General features: G+C 41.5%; 2 protein-coding genes across 3 annotated transcripts in view; one reads left to right on the top strand and one right to left on the bottom strand.

The window, feature by feature from the left end:
- LOC129845636 (lysine-specific demethylase 6A-like) overlaps nt 1–16,770 on the bottom strand; it is a 43,851-nt gene extending 27,081 nt beyond the window's left edge. The window contains exons 1-5 of the mRNA XM_055913476.1: nt 16,240–16,770; nt 16,038–16,101; nt 2,527–2,635; nt 1,379–1,428; nt 176–234 (exon numbers count right to left, since the gene is read on the bottom strand). Of these exons, the coding sequence (XP_055769451.1) occupies nt 176–234; nt 1,379–1,428; nt 2,527–2,635; nt 16,038–16,101; nt 16,240–16,415 (458 nt within the window). The 5' untranslated portion in view covers nt 16,416–16,770. The remainder of the gene's footprint in view (nt 1–175; nt 235–1,378; nt 1,429–2,526; nt 2,636–16,037; nt 16,102–16,239) is intronic.
- A 1,029-nt stretch (nt 16,771–17,799) lies between these two features.
- On the top strand, nt 17,800–23,697 carry LOC129845639 (FUN14 domain-containing protein 1-like). 2 transcript variants are annotated; one of them, XM_055913480.1, is made up of 5 exons: nt 17,800–17,867; nt 18,451–18,631; nt 20,875–20,950; nt 21,353–21,481; nt 22,010–23,697. In XM_055913480.1, the coding sequence occupies exons 1-5, from the start codon at nt 17,849–17,851 to the stop codon at nt 22,085–22,087; spliced, it is 483 nt and encodes a 160-aa protein (XP_055769455.1). In that variant the 5' UTR covers nt 17,800–17,848; the 3' UTR covers nt 22,088–23,697. The 2 variants fall into 2 exon arrangements, with proteins under 2 accessions (XP_055769455.1, XP_055769454.1); XM_055913479.1 differs by having other exon boundaries at nt 21,353–21,487.
- The last annotated feature ends 1,586 nt before the right edge of the window (nt 23,698–25,283 follow it).

Genomic DNA, 25,283 nt, shown 5'->3' with positions numbered 1-25,283 from the left:
TATGGTCAAATCTAGTGCACTATAAAATTAAATAGGGTGCCATGTGGGCTGCAACTGGTGACGGTGTCACCATGGAAACCATACACATCTTTCCCCATGCTCACACACACACAACAGTTATAATACCATCATAATCTAGTCCTCCATACTTAGGTTGTATAAGACAGCTACTCACCACTGAAAGGCGTTGTAATGGAAGTAGACCATGCCCAGGCCATATAGGAAGGCAGCATTCTGGAAGAGGCAGATACACACGGAGCACCATTAAGACTAATTAGTTACAGGCCACACACACACGCCTACACATAAAACAATGCTTTCAAAATGGCTGCAGCCCAGACATGTCGTCTGCACCGGAGCCCTTCCAGAAACCCACTCTGCAAGGCATCCGTCTTAATCTGTCGTCATTAGTTATGGACCATTCATTTTAACCACAAACAATAGAAGTCTTTCTTTGTGCAATGATTGGTTACTGCACTACAGATGCCTTTAGGGGATCGTCTCTGCTGGCCGACGCTCAAATGGAATCACCATGTAGGCCTACCAAATGCTCACATCTCACCACAGATTTCTCGACTCAAACAGAAAACGGCAGAGAATGAGTCTAATCTGAAAGCCACAACCCACAGCGTTCCTCCAGACAAACCCCTGAATCATAACCACACACACTTCCTGTGTCTGGTTGGTCGGCGCCATGTGAATGGGTTAATCTATCCCATGGCAGGTTGAGGATGAACATGAGCAGAATATAATCTGCAGTAGAAGTGGAATGGAGACATTACTACTATAAGAGCTCCACAGATAAGAGCGTGAGTGTGTGAGTAAAGGTGTCCGCATGCTTCCCCATCAGAAACTGTTGGGAACAGTTCGTTCATATATTACGACGACATTTTGTGACGTGTTTGTTCATTGTGATCTTTGGCAACGGTGGTTCAGCTATTCGTGCACGCTACATTTTTTCTCGAGGCAAGCTGAAGTTGAGCCACAGTCTACGCCTCTTCGTCCGTCTTTGGTCAATTGTAGGAATTCTTCAATTAAGTGTTTGTCATCAAGGATAGACGACTTGTTTTCATGCACATTTCACTTGAGAAACACGGCACCAAACATCTGAGATGTAAATTACACGACTAAGATCTGACAAAAACATCAAATTAAATGAAAGACCTTGAGTTAGCTTAATTCTGACAATTTTGAGGAAGTGTATACTGGGTACTGCATCTAAAGAGGGACAAACAGAGCTATTGTCACCTTCTCTATTTTTTCCAAGCGAAGGTCTTTTGAGTTTGTGAGCACATTTGTTCAGTTTGAATAGGCGCTAGCCGAAACCAAAGCATGCAGAAGCTTTCAGAGTGTGTGTCCGTCAGTAATATTTTCTCACCTTCCAGTAGTCGGACTGTAAGCTGTAGTACCTCTGGTATGCTGATAATGCTGTGACAGAAGAGGGATATTAAATACCAGACATACCAAAAGGTTAACACCGACCAGCTTTGTTTTCAGCAATGCCAAGTTGGGGTCAACTGCATCTAACTGAAATTAAGTTTAAGTTTAATAAAGTTTAACCCAGGTGGGGGGACTAGGTAAAAATAACAAATAAAGGAAGGAAATCGAGTGTGACAGAAACCATGTTACCATACTGTTTTTATGCACAATTCAATACCATTTTATAAATATGGATAGATAACTTGTTCTTTCGACACGGTGGGATCTTCTTGTGTCTAAAATGAATTATGCGAGAAATGCTGGTGGAAATGCCTTTCTGCACAAATACTGATTTTATTAACATTCATATGGAAGTAAACTTGGGAGTCATGCGATGATATGGTCCTCCCACTATGACTCGAGAAACTATGCAGTTTATTAGGCTACAGATGAAATAATCCACTGGGCACACACTGGTTGACTCAACGTTGTTTCCACATCATTTCAATGAAACGACATTGAACCAATGTGGAATAGACATCTGTGCCTAGTGGGAACTCCAGATGAACTTCACAGGGTGCTGACAGTGCACGGTGATCTTCATGATCTGTTACAATACATTTCAAGGGGCTTGATCGATGCGTGACTGCCGTTTGACAAATATTCTCATCGGGTAGACTAGCCTACCTGCACTCTATCTGCCAGCTGTTGGCTGGAGCCCATGTGCCAAGACCAGAGTAGACACTGGTGTTGCACGCTATACTGAAACTTCTGGACTTTTTCCAATACTACAACATGAAAAATGGTTCGGAACTATCATTTTTGTTACCGTTGGGACTTCTGTCAAATGTGTCTCACGGTTCAACAGTCTATCAGTGCAGCCGATGTCCACCTTATTAAAGTGTGAAAGCACCCTGCCTGCTCCACTTGACTTTAGGCTGCACTGGGAGTCTGGAAGGCATCATGTTAGCTCCCCGCTGATGCTGCACAGAAGTTAACACACTTGAATAATGCCACACGGCATGTAGAAATGTTGACTTAATGTTCGCAAAAGGGGGGGGGGGGGGGCGAGCGGGGGGGGAAAGAGCACGAGGGGCTTCATCTCACCTTTAGCGTACTCCTCCAGGAGGAGGTTGAAGTGGCCTAGCTGGCAGAATAACTCTGGCTCCACTTTCCCTTCAGCCTTCAAGATGAGAGAATCATAGGAACGAACGGCCTGGGGACAAATACAGCAAGAAGAAACTCAGCATGAACACAGACAGCAGTGTCTCTTACCAGGAAGTCTCACATGGGATGCGTCACAAACGGCCCTCTATTCCCTACATGTGCACTAATTTTGACCGGAGCCTCATATGCCCTGGTCAAAAGTAGTGCACTATATAGGGGATAGGGTGCCACTTTCTTTTCAATCAGTTATCAATGTCCATATAAATGGGAGCGATGGTATGGATTTCCGTTCATTGTGTGTGTTGGGCCAAGGTTTTCATTTGGACTTCTTCCACTGGAAAATAAAAAAACACAGCGAGATGCGCATCACTCACAGGGATGGCTCTGCCTGAGGCCTAATCACACACATGAAACACACCCACTCCTGGAGGACTACTGCTGAACTCTAGAAACCCATAAACAGCGTTTCCCTGCACTCTGAGTAACAGCTCTCCGAGGACATGGCTTCTGAAACAGAGCACAATCACTAAATATACACAAACAGCAACTAAGAAATGCACCAGAACATTCCTTCAGATAGTCTGTCACACACACACACACCTGCAGAACACACACACTTACAGTTGAAGTCGGAAGTTTACATAAACGAGTTAATGACTCCAACCTAAGTGTTTCAACCACTCCACAAATGTCTTGTTAACCTCTCTAGGGTATGTGGGACGGTAGCGTCTCACCTCGTCAACAGCCAGTGAAACTGCAGGGAGCCAAATTCAAAACAGAAATCCCATAATTAAATTTCCTCAAACGTATATGTATTTTACACCATTTTAAAGATACACTTGTTGTAAATCCAGCGACAGTGTCCGATTTCAAATAGGCTTTACGACGAAAGCACACCAAACGATTATATTAGGTCAGAGCCAACTCACAGAAAAACACAGCAATTTTTCCAGCCAAAGAGAGGAGTAACAAAACGCAGAAATAGAGATAAAATTAATCACTAACCTTTGATGATCTTCATCAGATGACACTCATAGGACTTCATGTTACACAATACATGTATGTTTTGTTCGGTAAAGTTCATATTTATATCCAAAAATGAGTTTAGGCAGGACGCTACTGTCTCACTTGGCCAAAAGCCAGAGGAAATGCAGAGCGCCAAATTCAAATAAATTACTATTAAATCACACATGAAAGATAAAAAATTAAAGCTACACTTGTGAATCCTGCCAACATCAGAATTCAAATAGGCTTTTCGGCGAAAGAAAACGATGCTATTATCTGAGGATAGCAACAGAGTAAACAAAGAGAGAGAAGCATATTTCAACTCTGCAGGCGCGACACAAAACGCAGAAATAAAAATATAATTCATGCCTTACCTTTGACGAGCTTCTGTTGTTGGCACTCCAATATGTCCCATAAACATCAAAAATGGTCCCTTTGTTCGATTAATTCCGTCGATATATATCCAAAATGTCCATTTATTTGGAGCGTCATTTGAGTCAATTGGAAGTGTACCTGTGGATCTATTTCAAGGCTTACCTTCAAACTCAGTGCTTCTTTGCTTGACATCATGGGAAAATCAAAAGAAATCAGCAAAGACCTCAGAAAAAAAATTGTAGACCTCCACAAGTCTGGTTCATCCTTGGGAGCAATTTCCAAATGGCTGAAGGTACCACGTTCATCTGTACAAACAATAGTACGCAAGTATAAACACCATGGGACCATGCAGCCGTCATACCGCTCAGGAAGGATGCTGTTCTGTCTCCTAGAGATGAACGTGCTTTGGTGCGAAAAGTGCAAATCAATCCCAGAACAACAGCAAAGGACCTTGTGAAGATGCTGGAGGAAACCGGTACAAAAGTATCTATATCCACAGTAATAACGAGTCCTATAATCGACATAACCTGAAAGGCCGCTCTGCAAAACCACTGCTCCAAAACCGCCATAAAAAAGCCAGACTACAGTTTGCAACTGCACTTTTTGGAGAAATGTCCTCTGGTCTGACGAAACAAAAATAGAACTGTTTGGCCATAATGACCATCATTATGTTTGGAGGAAAAAGGGGGAGATATGCAAGCCGAAGAACGCCATCCCAACCTTGAAGCACGGGGGTGGCGGCATCATGTTGTGGGGGTGCTTTACTGCATGAGGGACTGGTGCACTTCACAAAATAGATGGCATCATGAGGTCGGAAAAGTGTGTGGATATATTGAAGCAACATCTCAAGACATCAGTCAGGAAGTTAAAGCTTGGTTGCAAATGGTTCTTCCAAATGGACAATGACCCCAAGCATACTTCCAAAGTTGTGGCAAAATGGCTTAAGGACAACAAAGACAATGTATTGGAGGGCCATCACAAAGCCCTGACCTCAATCTTATAGAACATTTGTGGGCAGACCTGAAAAAGCGTGTGAGAGCAAAGAGGCCTACAAACCTGACTCAGTTACACCAGCTCTGTCAGGAGGAATGGGCCAAAATTCACCCAACTTATTGTGGGAAGCTTGTGGAAGGCTACCCGAAATGTTTGAACCAAGTGAAACAATTCAAAGGCAATACTACCATTTACTAATTAAGTGTATGTAAACTTCTGATCCACTGGGAATCTGATGAAAGAAATAAAAGCTGAAATCAATCATTCTCTTTACTATTATTCTGACATTTCACATTCTTAAAATAAAGTGGTGATCCTAACTGACCTAAGACAGGGAATTATTACTAGGATTAAATGTCATGAATTGTGAAAAACTGAGTTTACATACACCTTAGCCAAATACATTTAAACTTCCGACTTCAACTGTAAGTGCATATTAGCCATAAACACTCACAAGTGGAATGACTCTTGCCTAAGAGATCCGCTTAACTTTTCATGTTTAATTCACTGTTGCCAATTCTGGTGTCATTTACAGTTAGGCCCTATATCTGGGTGGCTCTTAAATCAGTCACTCACCAGGCGAGAGAGAGAAAAAAGTATGTTTGAACAAGACCGATTCAAAACTGTTTGCAGATCGAGCACTTAAAGAATGTTGATAATGACCAGCTAATGATTAACTCGATGACAGCATTAGGTATTTGTCTCTGAAACGTGCGTGTCCGTGTGTGTTTGAGGAGGGTGAGGTGGATAGAACGTCCACTTGTCACTCAACTACCAAGTTCAGGGGAGTTTGTGATATGACAGTGAACCAATAACACTAGTGAGTGACAAGATTCACGTATGCCCTTGGCCTACTCAATATTCATCAACGTTGAGGGATAGTGGGCAATACTGAGGTGTGTTAGATCACTCAGAAGGCAAGGAATGGGCTGGGGAAGAACAGAACCTAACGTGGGAATACTATCTGCGTACGGCAACTAACTCCATTACAAAAGGAGTTCCCTCTGTGGGACCAGTCATTTGGTTACATCCTGTGTGCTATGCAGACCAGACGAGATACGTGCGTAAATGTCTGTTCCAGAACCTAAAATTAACCCCCGCCAAATGCAGGTAGATTTTGGCATTGGCAGGTAAGATGTCTATTTCACCAGCCACATTGGCGGATGGTCAGGGCTCTACAGTACAAGCATTTCCTCGCATTTGCGAATAAAAATGTAGTTCAAAGTCAAGTATGAGCACATTTATAGATACAATAAATGCTGCAGTTGCTGTGGTCAGTGTCGTTTTGTGCCATAGCTGGTAGCTAATCACACAAAGCACAACGAATCATACACACCTGTGAAAAGGTATTTACCCCTTTCTAAAGGGCTCTACTTTTGCGTCAAAATAAATTACTGTATGTGATCAGATCAAAACCTAATATTAGATTAACTCCACACGCATTTCATATTATGCAACACCCAATGCCCGTGTGAAAAAGTAATTGCCCCCTTAAACACAATAACTGGTTGTGCCACCTTTAGCTGCAATGACTCCAACCAAGAGCTTCCTGTAGTTGTTGATCCGTCTCTCACATCGCCGTGAAGAAATTTCAGCCCACTCTTCCATGTAGAACTGCTTTAACTCTGACTTGTGGGTTTTCAAGCATGAACTGCTCGTTTCAATTTCACATGACTGGGAATACAGATATGCATCCGCAGGTCACAGATACCTTAAAGAAATAGATGGGCATGGATCAGAAAACCAGTCAGTATCTGGTGTGACCACCATTTGCCTCATGCAGCATGATATCTCCTCTGCATAGAGTTGATCAGGCTGTTGATTGTGGCCTGTTGTTCCACTCCTCTTCAATAGCTGTGCAAAGTAGCAAAATATTGGCAGGAACTGGAAGACAATGTCGTACAGGTCGATCCAGAGCATCTCAAACACACTCAATAGGTGACATTGTCTGGTGAGTATGCAGGCCATGGAAGAACTGGGACATTTTCAGATTCCAGGAATTGTGGACAGATCCTTGCGACATGGGGACATGCATCATCATGCTGAAACATGCTGATGGAGACGGATGAATGGCACGACAAAGGCCTCAGGATCTCATTACGGTATCTGTGCATTCAAAATGCCATCGTTAACTTCTTATGGCTGCAGGGGCAGTATTGAGTAGCTTGGATGAAAAGGTGCACAGAGGTGCCCATAGTAAACTGCCTGCTCCTCAGTTCCAGTTGCTAATATATGCATATTATTATTCAAATTAGATAGAAAACACTCTGAAGTTTCTAAAACTGTTTGAATGATGTCTGTGAGTATAACAGAACTCATATGGCAGGCAAAAACCTGAGAAAAAATCCAAACAGGAAGTGGGAATTCTGAGGTTGGTCGATTTTCAACACAGCCGCTATTGAACACACAGTGGGATATGGATGAGTTTGCACTTCCTACGGCTTCCACTAGAAGTCAACAATCTGTAGAACCTTGTCTGATGCCTCTACTGTGAAGTGGGGCCGAAGGAGACAGGAAATAGTCAGGTCTACCATAACCTGGCCATGCTCTGACCATGCGCGTTCACATGAGAGGGAGCTCTGTGTCAATGTAACTCTGTGTCAATGTAATAAGTCAATGTAATTCTCCGGTTGGAACTTTATTGAAGATTTATGTTAAAAACATTCTAAAGATTAATTCAAAACATCGTTTGACATGTTTCTACTGACTGTTACAGAACTTTGACATTTCGTCTGCTTTTAGTGAACGCGCTTCCTGACTTTGGATTTGTTTACCAAACACGCTAACAAAAATAGCTATTTGGACATAAATGATGGACATTACCGAACAAAACAAACATTTCTTGTGGAAGTGGGAGTCCTGGGAGTGCATTCCGACGAAGATCAGCAAAGGTAAGTGAAGCTTTATAATGCTTTTTATGAGTTTTGTTGACTGCACAAGTTGGCGGGTAACTGTATGGCTTCCTTTTGTGGCTGAACGCTGTTCTCAGATTATTGAATATTGTGCTTTTGCCGTAAAGCTTTTTGAAATCTGACACAGCGGTTGCATTAAGAACAAGTGCATCTTTAATTCTATGTAAAACATGTATCTTTCATCAAAGTTTATGATGAGTATTTATGTTATTTGACATGGCTCTCTGCAATTTCTCCGGATATTTTGGAGGCATTTCTGAACATGGCGCCAATGTAAACCAATATTTGTGGATATAAATATGCACATTATCGAACAAAACATACATGTATTGTGTAACATGAAGTCTTGTGAGTGTCATCTGATGAAGATCATCAAAGGTTAGTGATTAATTTTAACTCTTATTTCTGCTTTTTGTTACTCCTTTCTTAGCCTGGAAAAATGGCTGTGTTTTTCTGTGGCGATGTACTGAGCTAACATAATCGCAAGGTGTGCTTCCGCTGTAAATCCTTTTTGAAATCAGACACTTTGGCTGGATTAACGAGAAGTTTCTTTAAAATGGTGTATAATACTTGTATGTTTGAGGAATTTTAGCGTCCCACATATCCCAGAGAAGTTAATTTAAAATATATTTTATATTTGAGATTCTTCAAAGTAGCCACCCTTTGCCTTGATGACAGCTTTGCACACTCTTGGTATTCTCTCAACCAGCTTCATGAGGGAGTCACCTTGAATGCATTTCAATTAACAGGTGTACCATGTTAAAAGTTCATTTGTGGAATTTCTTACCTTCTTAATGCGTAAAGAGCCAATCAGTTGTGTTGTGACAACATAGGGGTGGTATACAGAAGATAGCCATATTTGGTAAAAGACCAAATCCATATTATGGCAAGAACAGCTCAAATAAGCAAAGAGAAACGACAGTCCATAAAAACAATAAGGTCAGTCAGCATGGAAAAATAAGAACTTAAAGTTTCTTCAAATGCAGTCGCAAAAACCATCAAGCTCTATGATGAAACTGGCTCTCGTGAGGACCGCCACAGGAAAGGAAGATCCAGAGTTACCTCTGCTGCAGAGGATAAGTTCATTAGTTACCAGCCTCAGAAATTGCAGCACAAATAAATGCTTCAGAGTTAAAGTAACAGACATATCTTAACATAACTGTTCAGAGGAGAATCAGGCCTTCATAGTCAAATTGCTGCAAAGATACCACTAAAGGACAACAATAATAAGAAGAGACTTGCTTGTACCAAGAAACACGAGCAATGGACATTAGACCAGTGGAAATCTGTACGTTGATCTGATGAGTCCAAATTGGAGATTTTTGGTCCCAACCGCCGTGTCTTTGTGAGATGCAGAGTAGGTGAATGGATTATCTCTGCATGTGTGGTTTCTACCGTGAAGCATGGAGGTGGTGTGGTGGTGCGTTGCTGTTGACACTGTTAGTGATTTATTTAGAATTTAAGGTACACTAAACCAGCATTGCTACCACAGCATTCTGCAGCAAAACGCCATCCCATCTGGTTTGGGCTTAGTGGGACTATCATTTGTCTTTCAACACGACAATGACCCAACACACCTCCAGGCTCTGTAAGGGCTATTAGACCAAGAAGGAGAGTGATGGTGCTGCATCAGATGACCTGGCCTCCACAATCCCCCGACCTCAACCCAATTGAGATGATTTGGGTTTGAGAGAATGCCAAGAGTGGGTAAAGCTGTCATCAAGGTAAAGGGTGGCTACTTTGAAGAATCTAAAATATATTTCGATTTGTTTAACACTTTTTTGGTTACTACATAGGTGTTATTTAATATGTTTGATGTCTTCACTATTATTCTACAATGTAGAAAAAAAAAAAAAAAAAAGAAAACCCTTGAATGAGTAGGTGTCCAAACCTTAAACTAGTACTGTATATGTTTACCACCCCTTTCTCCACGATTTCATGATATCCAATTGCAATCGCATAGCTACATTTTCCTAAACAGGCTCTGGAGAGGTGAAGGTCGAGTCATGCATCCTCCGAAACATGACCCGCCAAACCACGCTTCTTAACACCCACCCACTTAACCCGGAAGCCAGCTGCACCAGTGTCTGAGGAAACACTGTTCAACTGACGACCGAAGTGAGCCTGCAGGCACACGGTCCGCCACAAGGAGTCGCTAGAAAGCGATGACCCAAGTAAAGCCCCTCCGGCCCAAAAAAATGACAAGTTCTTATTTACAATGACGGGCTACTTGTAAAGCCCCCCTCGGCCAAACCCTCCACTAACCCGGACGACACTGGGCCAATTGTGCGCCACCCCACGGGACTCCTGGTCACGGCCGGTTGTGACAGCCTGGGATCGAACCTGGGTCTGTAGGTGATGCGTCCCTCACTGAGATGCAATGCCTTAAACTGCTGCGCCACTCTGGAGTTTTTATAACGTTTGAATTTGATTCTCTGTTAAAAAAAAATATTTACCTATGCAAGTCAGTTTAAGAACAAATTCTTATTTACAATGACGGATTACCCCAGCCAAACCAGGACGACGCTGGGCCAATTGTGCACCGCCCTATGGGACTCCCAATCACAGCTGGATGTGATGCAGCCTGGATTCGAACCAGGTAGTGCAGTGACGCCTCTTGCGTCGAGATGCAGTGTCTTAGACCACTCAGTCACACAGTCACTGATAACTCAAGTGCCCTTGTTGCAACGGTAACCTCCCGACCTTAAAACGGACAGCTGAACATGTTTGCTTCATGTGATATTTTAGTTAAGACAGGTTACAAAAAAATATATAAAATTGAGCAATGTACCACATCACTTCTTACTAGTAATACATTTGTTTTAAAAACATTAAAGCATGCTCATCTGTTTTTTGTTGTTGTAAAAAGACATGAGTGGCTGGTAGAGATATATATATATTTTTTTTTTTATCTATCTGCCACAGTGGCTGATGGACCAAAAAGTTAGTGTCGGGCCCTGGTACTTTCTCTTTGAACAGCTGAATAGTCTCGGCGTGATTGAGTGCTTGGGGATGTTTGTCAATGCCTTCTTATGTTGCCATTCAGACTGACTGGAGGTTTGTTTATGGTGGAAAGGGGGAGGGGCCAGGAGAAATGACAGACAGCACAGCTGAGGGAAGCCAAGCCCAGAATTCAACTATCATCACAGATGACGAAATCAATCTAATTAAATTTAGCAGCGGCTCAGGCTTTATGAGAATGCGCGCACACACCACACAGTAGGCCTAACAAGCATTCAAGTTCATATGACAACAAACTAGATGAAAGTTTGCCGTTTACTCCACTAAAGCGACGATGCCTAATGTGGCACTGATACACAATGCTGCAGGAACGAACATTGGTGCTTGGTAATGAGCTCCCACAATGCATCTGTTATTTCCTAACGAGCAAAACGTCTCATTAAAGTAAAACACAAATACAATGATATTGGACTAAGCAAACAAGTTGTAAATGTGATTTTATACCAATAAACAAACTGCAATTGATTCCATAACATGTTAGCGCTCCACTTCATATCAAACAGTCACAGCTGCTGCAAATAAAAAAATATATAAATTGATTGTATACCCATTTGTAAGTGTGTGTGAATGTGGAGGGGGATGTTCATTCATTGATCTAAAATCAGTTTATTCTCAAAAAAGGGTCAGGATGAGGGTAGCATGAAACATTGATTTTGTGTACTTGGATGGGGACACTAAAAAACTCCAAAAGGAAGTACCCGCTCTTATGCTTCTTCCTTTTAATGTCATCCTCGTGCATTGAAGTTAATATGCAACACTCATTCAATGGTAGTTGTGCACATCCCAAACATGTGGTCTCATGTTTCATGAGGTGAAATAAAAGAACACAGAAATGTTCCATTCGCACAAAAAGCTTATTTCTCTCAAATGTTGCACAGAAATTTGTTTACATCCCTGTTAGTGAGAATTTATCCTTTGCCAAGAAAATCCATCCACCTGACAGGTGTGGCATATCAAGAAGCTGATTAAATAAACAGCATGATTATTACACAGGTGCACCTTGTGCTGGCGACAATAAAAGGCTACTAAAATGTGCAGTTTTGTCACAACACAATGCCACAGATGTGTGCTGAATGCAGGAATGTCCACCAGAGCTGTTTCCAGATAGAGAAATTAACACTCAACTATCATAAACTGCTTCCAACATCATTTTAGAGAATTTGGCAGTACATCCAACCGGCCTCACAACCGCAGACCACGAGTAAGCATGCCACCGCAGGACCTTCACATCTGGCTTCTTCACCTGAGGGATCCTCTGGGACCAGCGACACAGACAGCTGATGAAATTGAGCATTTCTGTCTGTAATAAAATCATTTTGTGGGGAAAACCCCATTCTGATTGGCTGGGCCTGGCTCCCCAGTGGGTGGGCCAGGCTCCCAAGTGGTTGGGCCTATGCCCTCCCAAGCCCACCCATGGCTGCACCCCTGCCCTGTCATGTGAAATCCATAGATTAGGGACTAATTAACTGCACCATAGAGCGCATCCTGACTGGTTGCATCACAGCCTGGTATGGCAACTGCTCGGCCTCCGACCACAAGTATGGCAACTGCTCGGCCTCCGACCGCAAGACACTACAGAGGGTAGTGCGTACGGCCAAGTACGTCACTGGGGCCAAGCTTTCTGCCATCCAGGACCTCTATACCAGGCAGTGTCAGGGGAAGGCCCTAAAAATTGTCAAAGACTCCAGCCACCCTAGTCGTAGACTTCTCTCTGCTACCGCACAACAAGCGGTACCAGAGCACCAAGTCTAGGTCCAAAAGGCTTCTTAACAGCTTCTACTGCCAAGCCATAAAACTCCTGAACAGCTAATGAAATAAATGGCTACCCAGACTATTTGCATTGTCCACCCCTCTTTTACACGGCTGCTACTCTCTGATTATCATCTATGCATAGTCACTTTACCCCTACCTACATATTACCTTGACTAACCTGTGCCCCAGTACATCGACTCTGTACCGGTAGCTCCTGTATATAGCCTTGCTACTGTTATTTTACTGCTGCTCTTAAATTATTTTTAACTTAACTTATTTTTCTTAAAACTGCATTGTTGGTTCATTAAGGGCTTATAAGTAAGCATTTCACTGTAAGACCTGTTGTAGTTCTACTCATTCTATTTCTATGTAGTTGCCACTTAATCCAGTGGCGGCGATACAGTGACCCAGTTCTGTCAGTGGAGTTGAACTCTGCGTTATCTGGGCGTAGATAGGTGTGCAACAGAGCGACTGTGCACCGTTCCAGACAGGGCAGACACTCAAAACTAATAAAGCTATAGAAGAAGATAATGAGGTGGTAGAACACCTCACAGCAAAACATAAAAATAAAAAAAATCAGGAGACAAGTGATATAAAAATGGAACTCAAACCAATTGAGGAAAAAGGTCACCGTTTAAAAAACATAAAGTGACACTGTCTTACAAATGTTAAGTCAGTAGCTTCACATAGGCTACTGGTTTTATCATCATAATGTCCAAACTTATCCCTGGAGGTCAATGCGCCATATAAAACAGCTGATGGAGGTGGGCTACATCAAAATAGACATTTTAGAGAGTAGCAAGACAATTGCAAAACCAGGTGCAATGCAGCAGAAATGCATACGGGTCATTCATTTAGTGCATGAAAAATATGTTCCATTAAGGTCAAGATTTAAATTGACCACATCCCTAGGAGTGTGTCATGTGATGGCTGGGGTGAATACCAGGGTGTAGGGTAGCTAGTAATGTTACATGGGGCAGTTTGGCCAAGGGCTGCATTCCCCAAAGTGCAAGGGGCTGGTTTTAGTATGTGACATCCCGCTAGGATCTGCCCACCCACTTCTCAGAGTAGGGATATAAGGAGTACCTTTAACCTATACAATATGAATCTAAGCAACCTTTAAAGTGAGACCTAAAGAGCAACAAAAAACGACATGACATTTTAAAATGAACTGTATCTCGGATATGAAGAGACAACGGGGTCATTCCTTCATTGGACCCCTGCATCACTTTGGAGATAATAAATGTGGACAGAATGCATGGGTATAAAGTCCCAGCTAAATGCTGAGACAGTACAGTCATTCCCCTGTATTCCTTATTATTAAATATTTATATATAATTATTTATCGGGATGTTAAACATTCTCAGTGTAAAATTAAGATGACTAAACCCAGATATAAAGTACGTAAAAAAGATATATTTATATATATATATTTTTAAATAAGATCACCTTAGATAACTAACGATCACCAAAATACAAACTAGACAGTCAGGAGAATCAAATTCTAAAAATGTCATGGCATGGGGTCCCCATTGATTTTGTTACATTTGAGTCACTCAAATAGCGTAAAAACACAGGATAAGCTATGGCAAAATGTGTAGAATTGCAGGAAATTAGCTTTAAAACTGCATTTCTCTCAGCCACATGGCAAAACATGTAGAATTGCAGGAAATTAACTTTAAAATATCAACATAGTCTCTGCGGCCAAGTGGGACGCTAAAATTTCAGTCAGTGACAGCTCCATTAGCCACGCTCCCACTACAAAGCCAACTTTGCCACTGCTGCTGATAAAAAATACCAGGGGAAATAATGCAGGGAGAATGGCTGAATTGGCGAGGGTTTGAACTGGCTGGCATAGTGGTGTGGCCAGTTTGCCACCATCCCTCCAGTGATTTGAATTTGCAATAGATTATGCTTTTTTGTTTACGTTGCCAGCAAGCCTACTTTCTAAGCACCCTAGGAGGCCAATCGCTTCTTTTTGGTGGCAACATAGTATGGGGATAGAAGCTTCCTCCAATTGTAAACACCAACTCTGAAAATAAAAAATTCAATATAAAGAGCAAAAATGTATAAATGTGTGTGCAACTTTGCCCTTTGTTCACTGTCCAATGTGCTAGCTACAGGTTGATGCTGGGATGCAAAACCTAGCTACGAAGGGACCCATCCACAGAGGGTCAATGAAAACTGTCAACAAACCAACATAAGCCCCACGGCTAAAGGGGTCAATCAAAACCTGCTAACGAATTGCATATAATTTCGTTCGATAGATGTGTTAATTGAGCTCACCACATAGCTAGATTTCGGTGTCACTACTCCCTGTCCCGCCATCTTGGACCGGCCCAAGCAGCCATTACTAGCTAGCTATCCAAACAGCTAACGCGTTAAGCTAACGTTAGTTAGCAGCCATTGGAACATAGCGAAAGCCCGTCTCGAGCTCTACACAATCAACACCAACTCCGGGGCACGAGAACGGCTCAAATTCATGCATACATTTTGCACGAGCCAGATACACAGTGCAGCAAGCAAACATATTTCCCTGGCACCACGGGAAGTCTACTCCATGACAGAACGTTAAATAGCCATTAAAACAAGTAAGGTCACTTTATCATACTCGGTAGATTTGGCTAGCTGGCTACAAAACGTTACCTAACGCTTATATCACAGTAATGATGTTATCTGTAAAAAGCCAAATTCTATATGTCCCTGACCACTGAATCTCTAGCTAGCAAACATTCAGAATGAGCTGGCCAACTCCAGAGTCCAACAACGCACGTTCCACAAGCTAGTTAACGTTATCAAACTAACAGGGGACTAGCTAGACATTTGCTAGCAGGCTAAATTAAAAGGTTAGCATGTGGTGGTTCGTCTTATCAATATAAATGACTAGCCCGCAAGTATGTACTTGAGATGTTATATTACACAGCCAGCTGGCTAACGTTAATTTGCTAGCTTCTTCAGCTACCAGGCTTGTTAGCCATTTCTACTGCACCCAATACAAACCAGCTTGGTAGAAACATTTGATATGATAAGCCTGTGACTAACAAATAGCTAAGTTGACGAGTTAGATAAATGCAAGGCCACCCTAATAACGAAAATAGCCAGTTGGGTTACTAAAATGTGTTTATGCAATGGAAAAGCCGTTCATTTTCACTATTGGATTAGCTAGCCAGGGAAAGAACTCGGGTAGGAACGCTGCGTAGCCGCAGGGTCGCTCTGCGCACATCGTGTGATGGGTGTATGGTTAACCAGAGTCCGTGCTCTCACCTGAGAGTGGACTGGCTATGTTAGTTACACATAGTTACACGTATTACTATGTGGGTAAGGATGTACAAGGTGCAAGTGTTGTGGTTCAAGGACCGGCTGGTCCTGTGTGTTTGCAACTTAGCGAGCTACCTTCAACAGTAAGGCCTTCGTTCTGGCGCCATCTTCATGAAGCCTCTGAAATCCAAACAGTGAGCTGCAAGCAAGAAGACAACACAGGCGGTTCAGTATCACTTGCACTGCCGTGCAAATGGATTTAACGTATAAAAACGGCAAACGCGTGAACAGAATATTAAGAATACACCAGAGGTGTGTGCAGGGCTTTGACTCCGACCTGTCAATTCCGACCAAGCTGTCCCTCTCTTGGGCTGTCAGCGTCGGAAAGTCCTCCTCGGTTTCACTGGCTTTTCCCGCCGCCATTTTCTTTTCCTCATCACCACCAGAAGCCGAGCCGAGACTCCGAGCAGCAGCGCAGGCAGCAACAGCGAGCGAGACTCCGCACGATTGCATGGAATCGCGACGAGAGGGCGAACGAAATACTCCACCAAATCAAAGAAGGAAAACTAAAAATGTATTAAGATAGAATAAACTTTTCTCCACGATCAAAACGCAATTCAAAATGGTAAATCCTTTCAGGAAAACAAGTACCCCTCCAAAAAGTATTCGCGTCACATTTTTAGGCACCGTTTATGCAACTAATCAAATGTAATGCATGAAGTTCAATTCTTGCAGTTTGAAAAGAGTATTATTTGACCATAAAATTCCCCACAGCCACCAGCTTAAAGTTGTTATAATTGTGTCACACAAGCAAGCGAACCCACGCGCCGCCGTAGTCACGCCTCCCCTACCTCTTCAGCCAATAGATATGTCTGAATATCAGCATATGACATGAAGTTTTTTTTACCCATCTTCATTTATCTTTTTACAAACCACAGAAATCAATTATACATGTTCATTATTTTCTCAAAAGCAATAATGGTTATATTGTATAGGTATTCAAATTGATTGATTTGTTTTGAAAAGTGCATAAATAACAATGTTAAATAGCTACATGCAAACTGTCATATTACTAAATACATTTAAGAGTGTCAACTGAGAAATTTGTGCAAATACTTGATACCAGTATTATTTGCTGTTGATGGGTAAGCATGTCTAAATAAAACGTTGCAATGTTGTGTGGAGGTAAAAATTCTGATTAGGACTGTGTAACTACTTCTCAAATATTTCTCACCCTGCAATGTTCACATCATAATAATCATCATCCTTGCCCTAGGCCCCACAGTCCTATACATTTTTGTGGTTGATACCAATTAGATCTGTTTGCATTTTTTAAAAATGTACTAGCTAGTTCTACTGTATTTATGTGCAGTATATCTACTGTGTTATGAATTACATTCTCACTTTTGTACATGTCTTGAAAATGAAATGAATAGCAATCATTATTGTTGGTGTTCCCCCCCCAGCTGTAGACATTTTAAAAATACCCAGACTCAATACCCAGACAAGACATATCCATCCAATGTAAAATCCTCAAATCTAATTATCCAAATAGCTTTTTTGATGTATCATAAAACCCTCTGAACATATTACTTTATAAAATCTTACTATTTATTTTGATATCAATTGATTATATATAAGTTACAGTATTTGATGTAGATTTGAATTACATTCAAATCAATTTAAATGTTCAAGGGATAAAGTGATAGCTATTTTGGGCAGAAATTGAATCTAATATGAGGGAAATCGAATCTTATTTTTTATGGAACATTTTTATGCTTCCAAATGAAATGATCAACATCCTGCAACATTTCAAAGAAAGAGCAAAGTGTTAAAATACTGATGTGGCAAAGCATCATTCTGTAGGCGGGGCCAGCAGAGGTTTATAAAGCTCAGGGGCGGGGCTTGCATACAGCAGTCAACATCCTGATGTAATTTTCTCCAAAATGGCGGATCGCAAAGAAGGTTAGTGATAGCCCATGTTTATGGATAAAATAATCTCGAATTATAACAACGAATCAGCTATACTATATATAGATAGCTCCAATATCAAGAAATCTAAACACTCAAATATTGCTATTCGTTCAGCTGCGGCTTTTGACAGGTGGACTTTACTGACTAGATGGCTAGCTTTGTTGCTAGCAATTTAGCCTAATTTCTAAACAATGGCATGCAATCGCCCATCGACCCAAATACCAGCCATTGGCATTGTGAACCTATTTGTTTTTGTCACCCATGGCTCCTATCCCGACTACTGTACCGTTATCGCAGATATACACTTTATAGTAATGACGTGAACGGGATTACCAACTAAACAAGTATTCCAGTCATGTTTTAAATCAATATTCAATGAATTAATGTGTTTTGTGAATCCTATCAATACTACTATGAAGTTACAGCAAAGATTTAGATGGATGCATTGGAACTGTTTCTTGACTGTGAGGAAATTGGACAGAATTTGGACCTGAAACCTGCACTAGGTTGCCTAGATGATAGAAAGTGAAAGCAAAACAGTTTAAATTCTTTGTATGTCTTTCCTTCATCCCAGATGACATCTTATCAGAAAAGGATGAGCCGGAGAGTGAGGATGAGACCTATGAGGTGGTGGACCTGACAGAGTACGCCCGGAGGCACCAATGGTGGAGCATGGTGTTTGGGAATAACTCTGGTCCCCTCGCAGAGAAATACTCTGTGACCACGCAGATCGTGATGGGAGGGGTCACTGGCTGGTATGCAACCCAAATGTCTGGATCTTTGGCCCCTAGGAAACACATCAACACATTTCACTGATGAAATGCATGGTATGAGTTGGTGATGTAGTCAAGTCACTCAACCTTGAGTCCCAAGTCCCTAGTAGAGGTCGGCCGATTAATCGGAATGGCCGATTAATTAGGGCCGATTTCAAGTTTTCATAACAATCGGTAATCTGCATTTTTGGACACCGATCATGGCCGATTACATTGCACTCCACGAGGAGACTGCGTGGCAGGCTGACAACCTGTTATGTGAGTGCAGCAAGTAGTCAAGGTAAGGTGCTAGCTAGCATTAAACGTATCTTATAAAAAAACAATCAATCTTAACATAATCACAAGTTAACTACACATGGTTGATGATATTACTAGTTTATCTAGCTTGTTCTGCGTTGCATATAATCGATGCGGTGCCTGTTAATTTATCATTGAATCATAGCCTACTTCGCCAAATGGGTGATTTAACAAGCGCATTCGTGAAAAAAGCACTGTCGTTGCACCAATGTGTACCTAAACATCAATGCCTTTCTTCAGGGTCGGGGTATATGCAGCAGTTTGGGCCACCTAGCTCATTGTGAACTGCGAAGACTATTTCTTCCAAACAAAGACAGCCAACCTCGCCAAATGGGGGGTGATTTAACAAAAGCACTTTTGCGAAAAAAGCATAATCGTTGCACGAATGTACCTAACATTAAACATCAATGCCTTTCTTAAAAACAATACACAGAAGTATATATTTTTAAACCTGCAGATTTAGGAAAATTCTGTCACTTCTCTTGCTTTCATTGCACGCAGAGTCAGGGTATATGCAACAGTTTGGGCCGCCTGGCTCGTTGCGAACTAATTTGCCAGAATTTTACGTAATTATGACAAAACATTTTTAGGTTGTGCAATGTAACAGGAATATTTAGACTTGTGGATGCCACCCGTTAGATAAAATACGGAACGGTTCTGTATTTCACAGAAATATTTTTTTCTTCGAAATTATAGTTTCCGGATTTGACCATATTAATGACCTAAGGCTCGTATTTCTGTGTGTTATTATGTTATCATTAAGTCTATGATTTGATATTTGATATAGCAGTCTGACTGAGCGGTGGTAGGCAGCAGGAGGCTCATAAGCATTCATTCAAACAGCACTTTCGTGCGTTTTCCAGCAGCTCTTCGCAATTGCGCTGTTTATGACTTCAAGCCTATCAACTCCTGAGATTAGTTTGATGTAACCGATGTGAAATGGCTAGCTAGTTAGTGGTGTGCGCCCTAATAGCGTTTCAAACGTCACTCGCTCTGAGACTTGGAGTAGTTGTTCCCCTTGCTCTGCAAGGGCCGCGGCTTTTGTGGAGCAATGGGTAACGATGCTTCGAGGGTGGCTGTTGTTGATGTGTTCCTGGTTCGAGCCCAGGTAGGGGCAAGGAGAGGGACGGAAGCTATACTGTTACACTGGCAATACTAAAGTGCCTATAAGAACATCCAATAGTCAAAGGTATATGAAATACAAATGGTATAGAGAGAAATAGTCCTATAATTCCTATAATAACCTCAACCTAAAACTTCTTACCTGGGAATATTGAAGACTCATGTTAAAAGGAACCACCAGCTTTCATATGTTCTCATGTTCTGAGCAAGGAACTTAAACGTTAGCTTTCTTTCATGGTACATATTGCACTTTTACTTTCTTCTCCAACACTTTGTTTTTGCATTATTTAAACCAAATTGAACATGTTTCATTATTTATTTGAGGCTAAATTGATTTGATTGATGTATTATATTAAGTTAAAATAAAAGTGTTCATTCAGTATTGTTGTAATTGTCATTATTACAAATAAATAAATAAATAAAAATCGTCCGATTAATCGGTATCAGCTTTTTTTGGTCCTCCAATAATCGGTATCGGCGTTGAAAAATCATAATCGGTCGACCTCTAGTCCCTAGTGTTCCAGTCCGAGTCCTTTATTCTCGAGTCGAGTCACAAGTCCCTTGGTAATGCTAAAAGCTGTGGTCCAACTGTTGGCACATTTGAAGAATATCTCTAACATTTGCTGTTGTAGCTAGTAGGCCCCCTATTTTAAATGATCCATCAGAGAGATTTTCTGACAACAAAGTCACTTCTGGTCCAGTCCGAGTTGAGCCATGAAAATTGTGACTTGAGTCCGAGTCAAGTCTGAGTCCTGGACTCGAGTACTACAACACTGCTATCAGTCACTCCTCTCTCTCACATTCAGGTGTGCAGGATACTTGTTCCAGAGAGTAGGGAAGATAGCTGCTACTGCCATAGGTGGAGGGTTCCTGTTGTTACAGGTAAGAGATGCATAATATTTGTATTGAGTCGACGCTAGGTAGTTACATAATACACATCTCTATTCCATTATTATGATTTTTTTTAACTAGGCAAGTCCGTTAAGAACAAATTCTTATTTACAATGACGGCCTACCCCGGCCAAACCCTAATCCGGAAGACGCTGGGCCAATTGTGCGCTGCCCTATGGGACTCCCAATCACTGCCAGTTGTGATACAGCCTGGAATCGAACCAGGGTCTATAGTGACGCCTCTAGCGCTGAGATGCAGTGCCTTAGTTCACATCAACTAAGGCGCCACTCGGGAGCACCAATGAGATCACATGTAACAAAGTGAACGGAGTGCCACTTCAAATTCAACCCAACAATCCTCACTCATTTTCCTTTCTGCACCTTCTCCTGCAGATAGCGAATCACAGTGGCTACGTGCAGGTGGACTGGAAGAAAGTGGAGAAGGATGTGAACAAAGCAAAGAAACACCTGAAGAAGAGAACCAAGCAAGCAGCCCCTGAAATGAACTCCTTCTTCGAGGAGGTAAAGGTATTAATAACACTGCCTGACTTTCCTAATCATAACTCTATGGTAGGCTATTGTGCCTATAGGATTGTGTGATTCTAAAAGGTGAACATGTTTGAGATGTGTGCGTGCTCATTGGTCCTTTATCTAACTGTTCATTTATTCCGTGAGACCAACACCAGTACCTGGGTGTGGGAGCTGCTTTTTAATTCAATTGGATTTCCAGTCCGCTTGACTCTCAGTGCCTTGCATTGCATGTACTTATGAGAAAAAAAGGTATACTTAATTATCATATTTGGGGGGAAATAGCTAAGTTCATAAATACCTGAGTCATCCGCAGCCATTTGATGGACTAATAATGCAGCAACTGCGCCCTCTAGCGAACTCACACTGTAAAAGCACATTCCTGGATTTATCACAAGCAGAAACTAAAGTATACCCTGCGTATAAGAATCTTATTTTTCCATCTATTATCACTTATAACCCTTCAGTTATTGGAGGTGACCTCAGTCTGCTTGTTTTCTCTCCTCCTTCCACTCTCTGCAGGCCACAGAGTTTGTCAAGAAGAACATTGTCCTGTCCAGCGGGTTTGTGGGTGGATTCCTCCTGGGCTTGGCCTCCTAAGGGCGTCGGGGCCAATTCACGACTGAGGAAGTCATTACATAGGAAGAAGGAAGCTGTCATTACTGTGAACTGAGTCGCCACACGGGATGTTGTCATTAACTGTGAATCGGTGTCTTTCTCCCAGCACGGAACTAGTCATGAAACGGGTTTGGGAGGAGGCTGAACATGTGAAGCTGCCACTTTATGCCCCCCTGGGTGCTCTCTTCCTGTTACTGCCCAACTGATCTGAGTCTAGCTTGTCCACCCTCTTTTTATTCTATTTATCTGGTGGTTTCTGATCCAGGATCAGTTGTTTGGGCCTGTTGAATATGGAATCTTTATACTTCATATTCATAATCAGCACTACCTCCAACATCAATGTATGTGAAAATGTCACGTTTCTATGTTTTCAATCAGCTATATTATATATATATATATTTGTTCACCGTCATATGGTGTGCATCGTGTGATTTGAGTCAATTAGTGAGCAATGCCTACTCATAATTGGTTGAAATCACGATGCACACCAGATGATGACATTAGAAAAACAAATTTTGACTTCAAAACATAGAAACATGGTATTTTCACATACGTTGATGTTAGGGTAGTTCTGGAGATGATGAATGCAATGTTGAAAATGTTAGAAATGTCCCTTTAAGTGCACAACGTGACACCTCTTGATACACTATGATATACTACTAATATACTGTACCACACACTGAACATAGGATTACTCGGCCCCTGTCTATCTTGTGCCCTCTTTTACCTGGAAGAACAGGTCTAGGATCAGGGCTGTGTCCCAAATGCCCATAGTGCACTATATTTGACCAGAGCCTTATGTAGGAAATAGGGTGCCATTTGGGACACAGCCCAGCTCTCCCTACACTCAGACCAAAGTTTTACCACCCTTGCTATTCAACAAAATGTGTCTGCAGACCTGTTGTTACGGGGTTAATATACCAACACCTGATCACTGCACCTTCGCTGGCTAATGTACTGTAGGTATATCAGTGTTCAGGTTAGCGTTTTTCATAATGAATCTTGTTTTGGAGGCAGCTCTGCAGAGTGGTCACTAGTTGGCACAGTCACAAAATCTGATTTTAAAATCTAACTGTAACCACAATGTTAACCCTAATGCCTAACCTTAAATTTAGACCAAAAAGTTAAATGTAGTTTTCATTAATTTTTTACAATATAGCCAATTCTGACTTTGCAGCTGGCCCATCTAGCGGATTCGCTTAGTTCTGCCTCCAGGACAAGACTCATTCCAAAAAATGTGAACCTGCTATCAGTGTAGTAATAGGAAAACATGTGATTTAGTCGCGTGTAGAATATACTATCAGTTTTATAGATAGAAGGAAATGCACAGTATAAAGTCAGTGTTCAGTTGCTCCATATTGTGTCTTTAACTATTTAAATATTACGTGTCAGGAGTATGATTTTCCATTTGTTTCTGTACTTCACCAAGTGCACATTAACTTCTTACTGCTGTTAACCTCCATTTTTTATGTTATGACTTCCTGAATGCTGTTTTGTAATCTTGATAACCAACTAACCATAACTATGGATTTGTCTTATGTTTCTGTTTTGTCAAATAAAGTTGCCTGATTTTTGTTGGTTAGCAATGTTAACAGTTGTGTGTGTGGTCACTGGACTGCATGGTAGACATGCATACAATCAGGGCTTGGTGTGTACACTGAGTGGATTAACAGTCTATCTTGACACGTTTAACTTCTCAACAATATACTTATTTTGATTATTAAAGCCAGCATGACTTTTCAGATTTCAGTAGCTCTATGGCTGCCTTTACACAGGAAACCCAACTCCGATCTTTTGCCAAATTATTGGTATTTTGGCCGATCAGGTCAGATTTTTTGCCAGTAATTTCGGCAAAAGATCAGAATTGGGCTGCCTGTGTAAGTGTAGTCTATGAGTTCCGGTAATGCAAATGTCCAGATTTTATGATGTGAATAGAAATGGATGCTTCCTTGTGTCTGCATGGAGGATGGGTTTGTAATAACTACCATGCATGTCACAGCAACAATGAATGAGCATTGTCACAATACTAAGATATTTCACCACTATGTCTGTGCATTCATCTACACTGTGAAATATGCTTTTGAAAGGTACTGCATGTAGAAAGAGGCAAAGGAAGATACGCACCATATCAATCTAAAATAAGTACCAATTGTCAATTTTTTGTGTTTACCTCTGTCACAGAGTACAATATCAATTAATAAATTAAAGATTTTTTGGTTTATATTAAATGCACATTGAATTGGGGTTTAGTCCTGATAGGCTTTCTGTAGCTAGGGATTTAGTTCTGGGATTTATGAAGTACTCTTTGTCAATTGACTTGACAAAAAACCTTTTAAATAAAATTGTATTGATTTATTGTAATTTCATAATGTCCTGTCAGAGGCATATTGATTTGTGTAAATAATGACTTCACTGTCTATTGAGCTGAATGAAGCTGAAAACAGAGGCAGTCGTGATGTTACCTCGCCAGAGTGCCTCTCTCTACTGTGTGTTACTGTAGCTGCCACCACCACACTACCACTGGTCCCTCCCTGTTGCTATGGAAACTGCTCTTTTTCTCTTTCTCTCTTCCGCTTGCTCTCTTGTGGTGTGGTCTTCCCTCTTTTCCACTCTCTTTCTCGCTGCCTTTCTCTGTTCTCTGTTTCTCTCGCTTTCTCTTTCCAGTCCTGCCTTTTTCTTTGTTTTTACCTCTATCTCGCTCCCTCATTATCTTTGAGTGTGCCCATGTGTAATGGTATAGGGATAGAGGGGGATATTAGAGTGGGGGGAATGAGATGAGACCCACTCTCCACCATCCGATGACCACATCACCAACCAATCGGATCATCAATAGCCCCCAATAGATCCAACCAATAGTAGGGTAAAGCCAGAGTATGAGCGCCATGGAAACTGCAAGGGATGTTTTATAATAGCAGCTCGCCCTAGTGGCACCAGATACCGGTACACCTCAGTCAGGCTGTTCAAAGCAATTGTGTTATTAATCCATTGATCGTAATCTAAGGGCTGCATCTTCATACTTAAACCTCTCCTCATATCTCCTTTATCTGCACTGATCTGAAAAAAATAGGAAAGGCAAATTCGATATGGTGCATGCATATACTAGGTACTGGCTCTCACCAGTTACTTCATATTAGTAGAGGAAAGACAGGAGACAGGAAACAAATTATAGTATTGAGAT

Source organism: Salvelinus fontinalis, unplaced genomic scaffold (genome assembly GCF_029448725.1).
Source record: "Salvelinus fontinalis isolate EN_2023a unplaced genomic scaffold, ASM2944872v1 scaffold_0328, whole genome shotgun sequence".
Classification (NCBI taxonomy): domain Eukaryota; kingdom Metazoa; phylum Chordata; class Actinopteri; order Salmoniformes; family Salmonidae; genus Salvelinus; species Salvelinus fontinalis.
The sequence above is the reverse complement of the archived record's forward strand: the minus strand, read 5'-3'. Positions and strand labels throughout refer to the sequence as shown.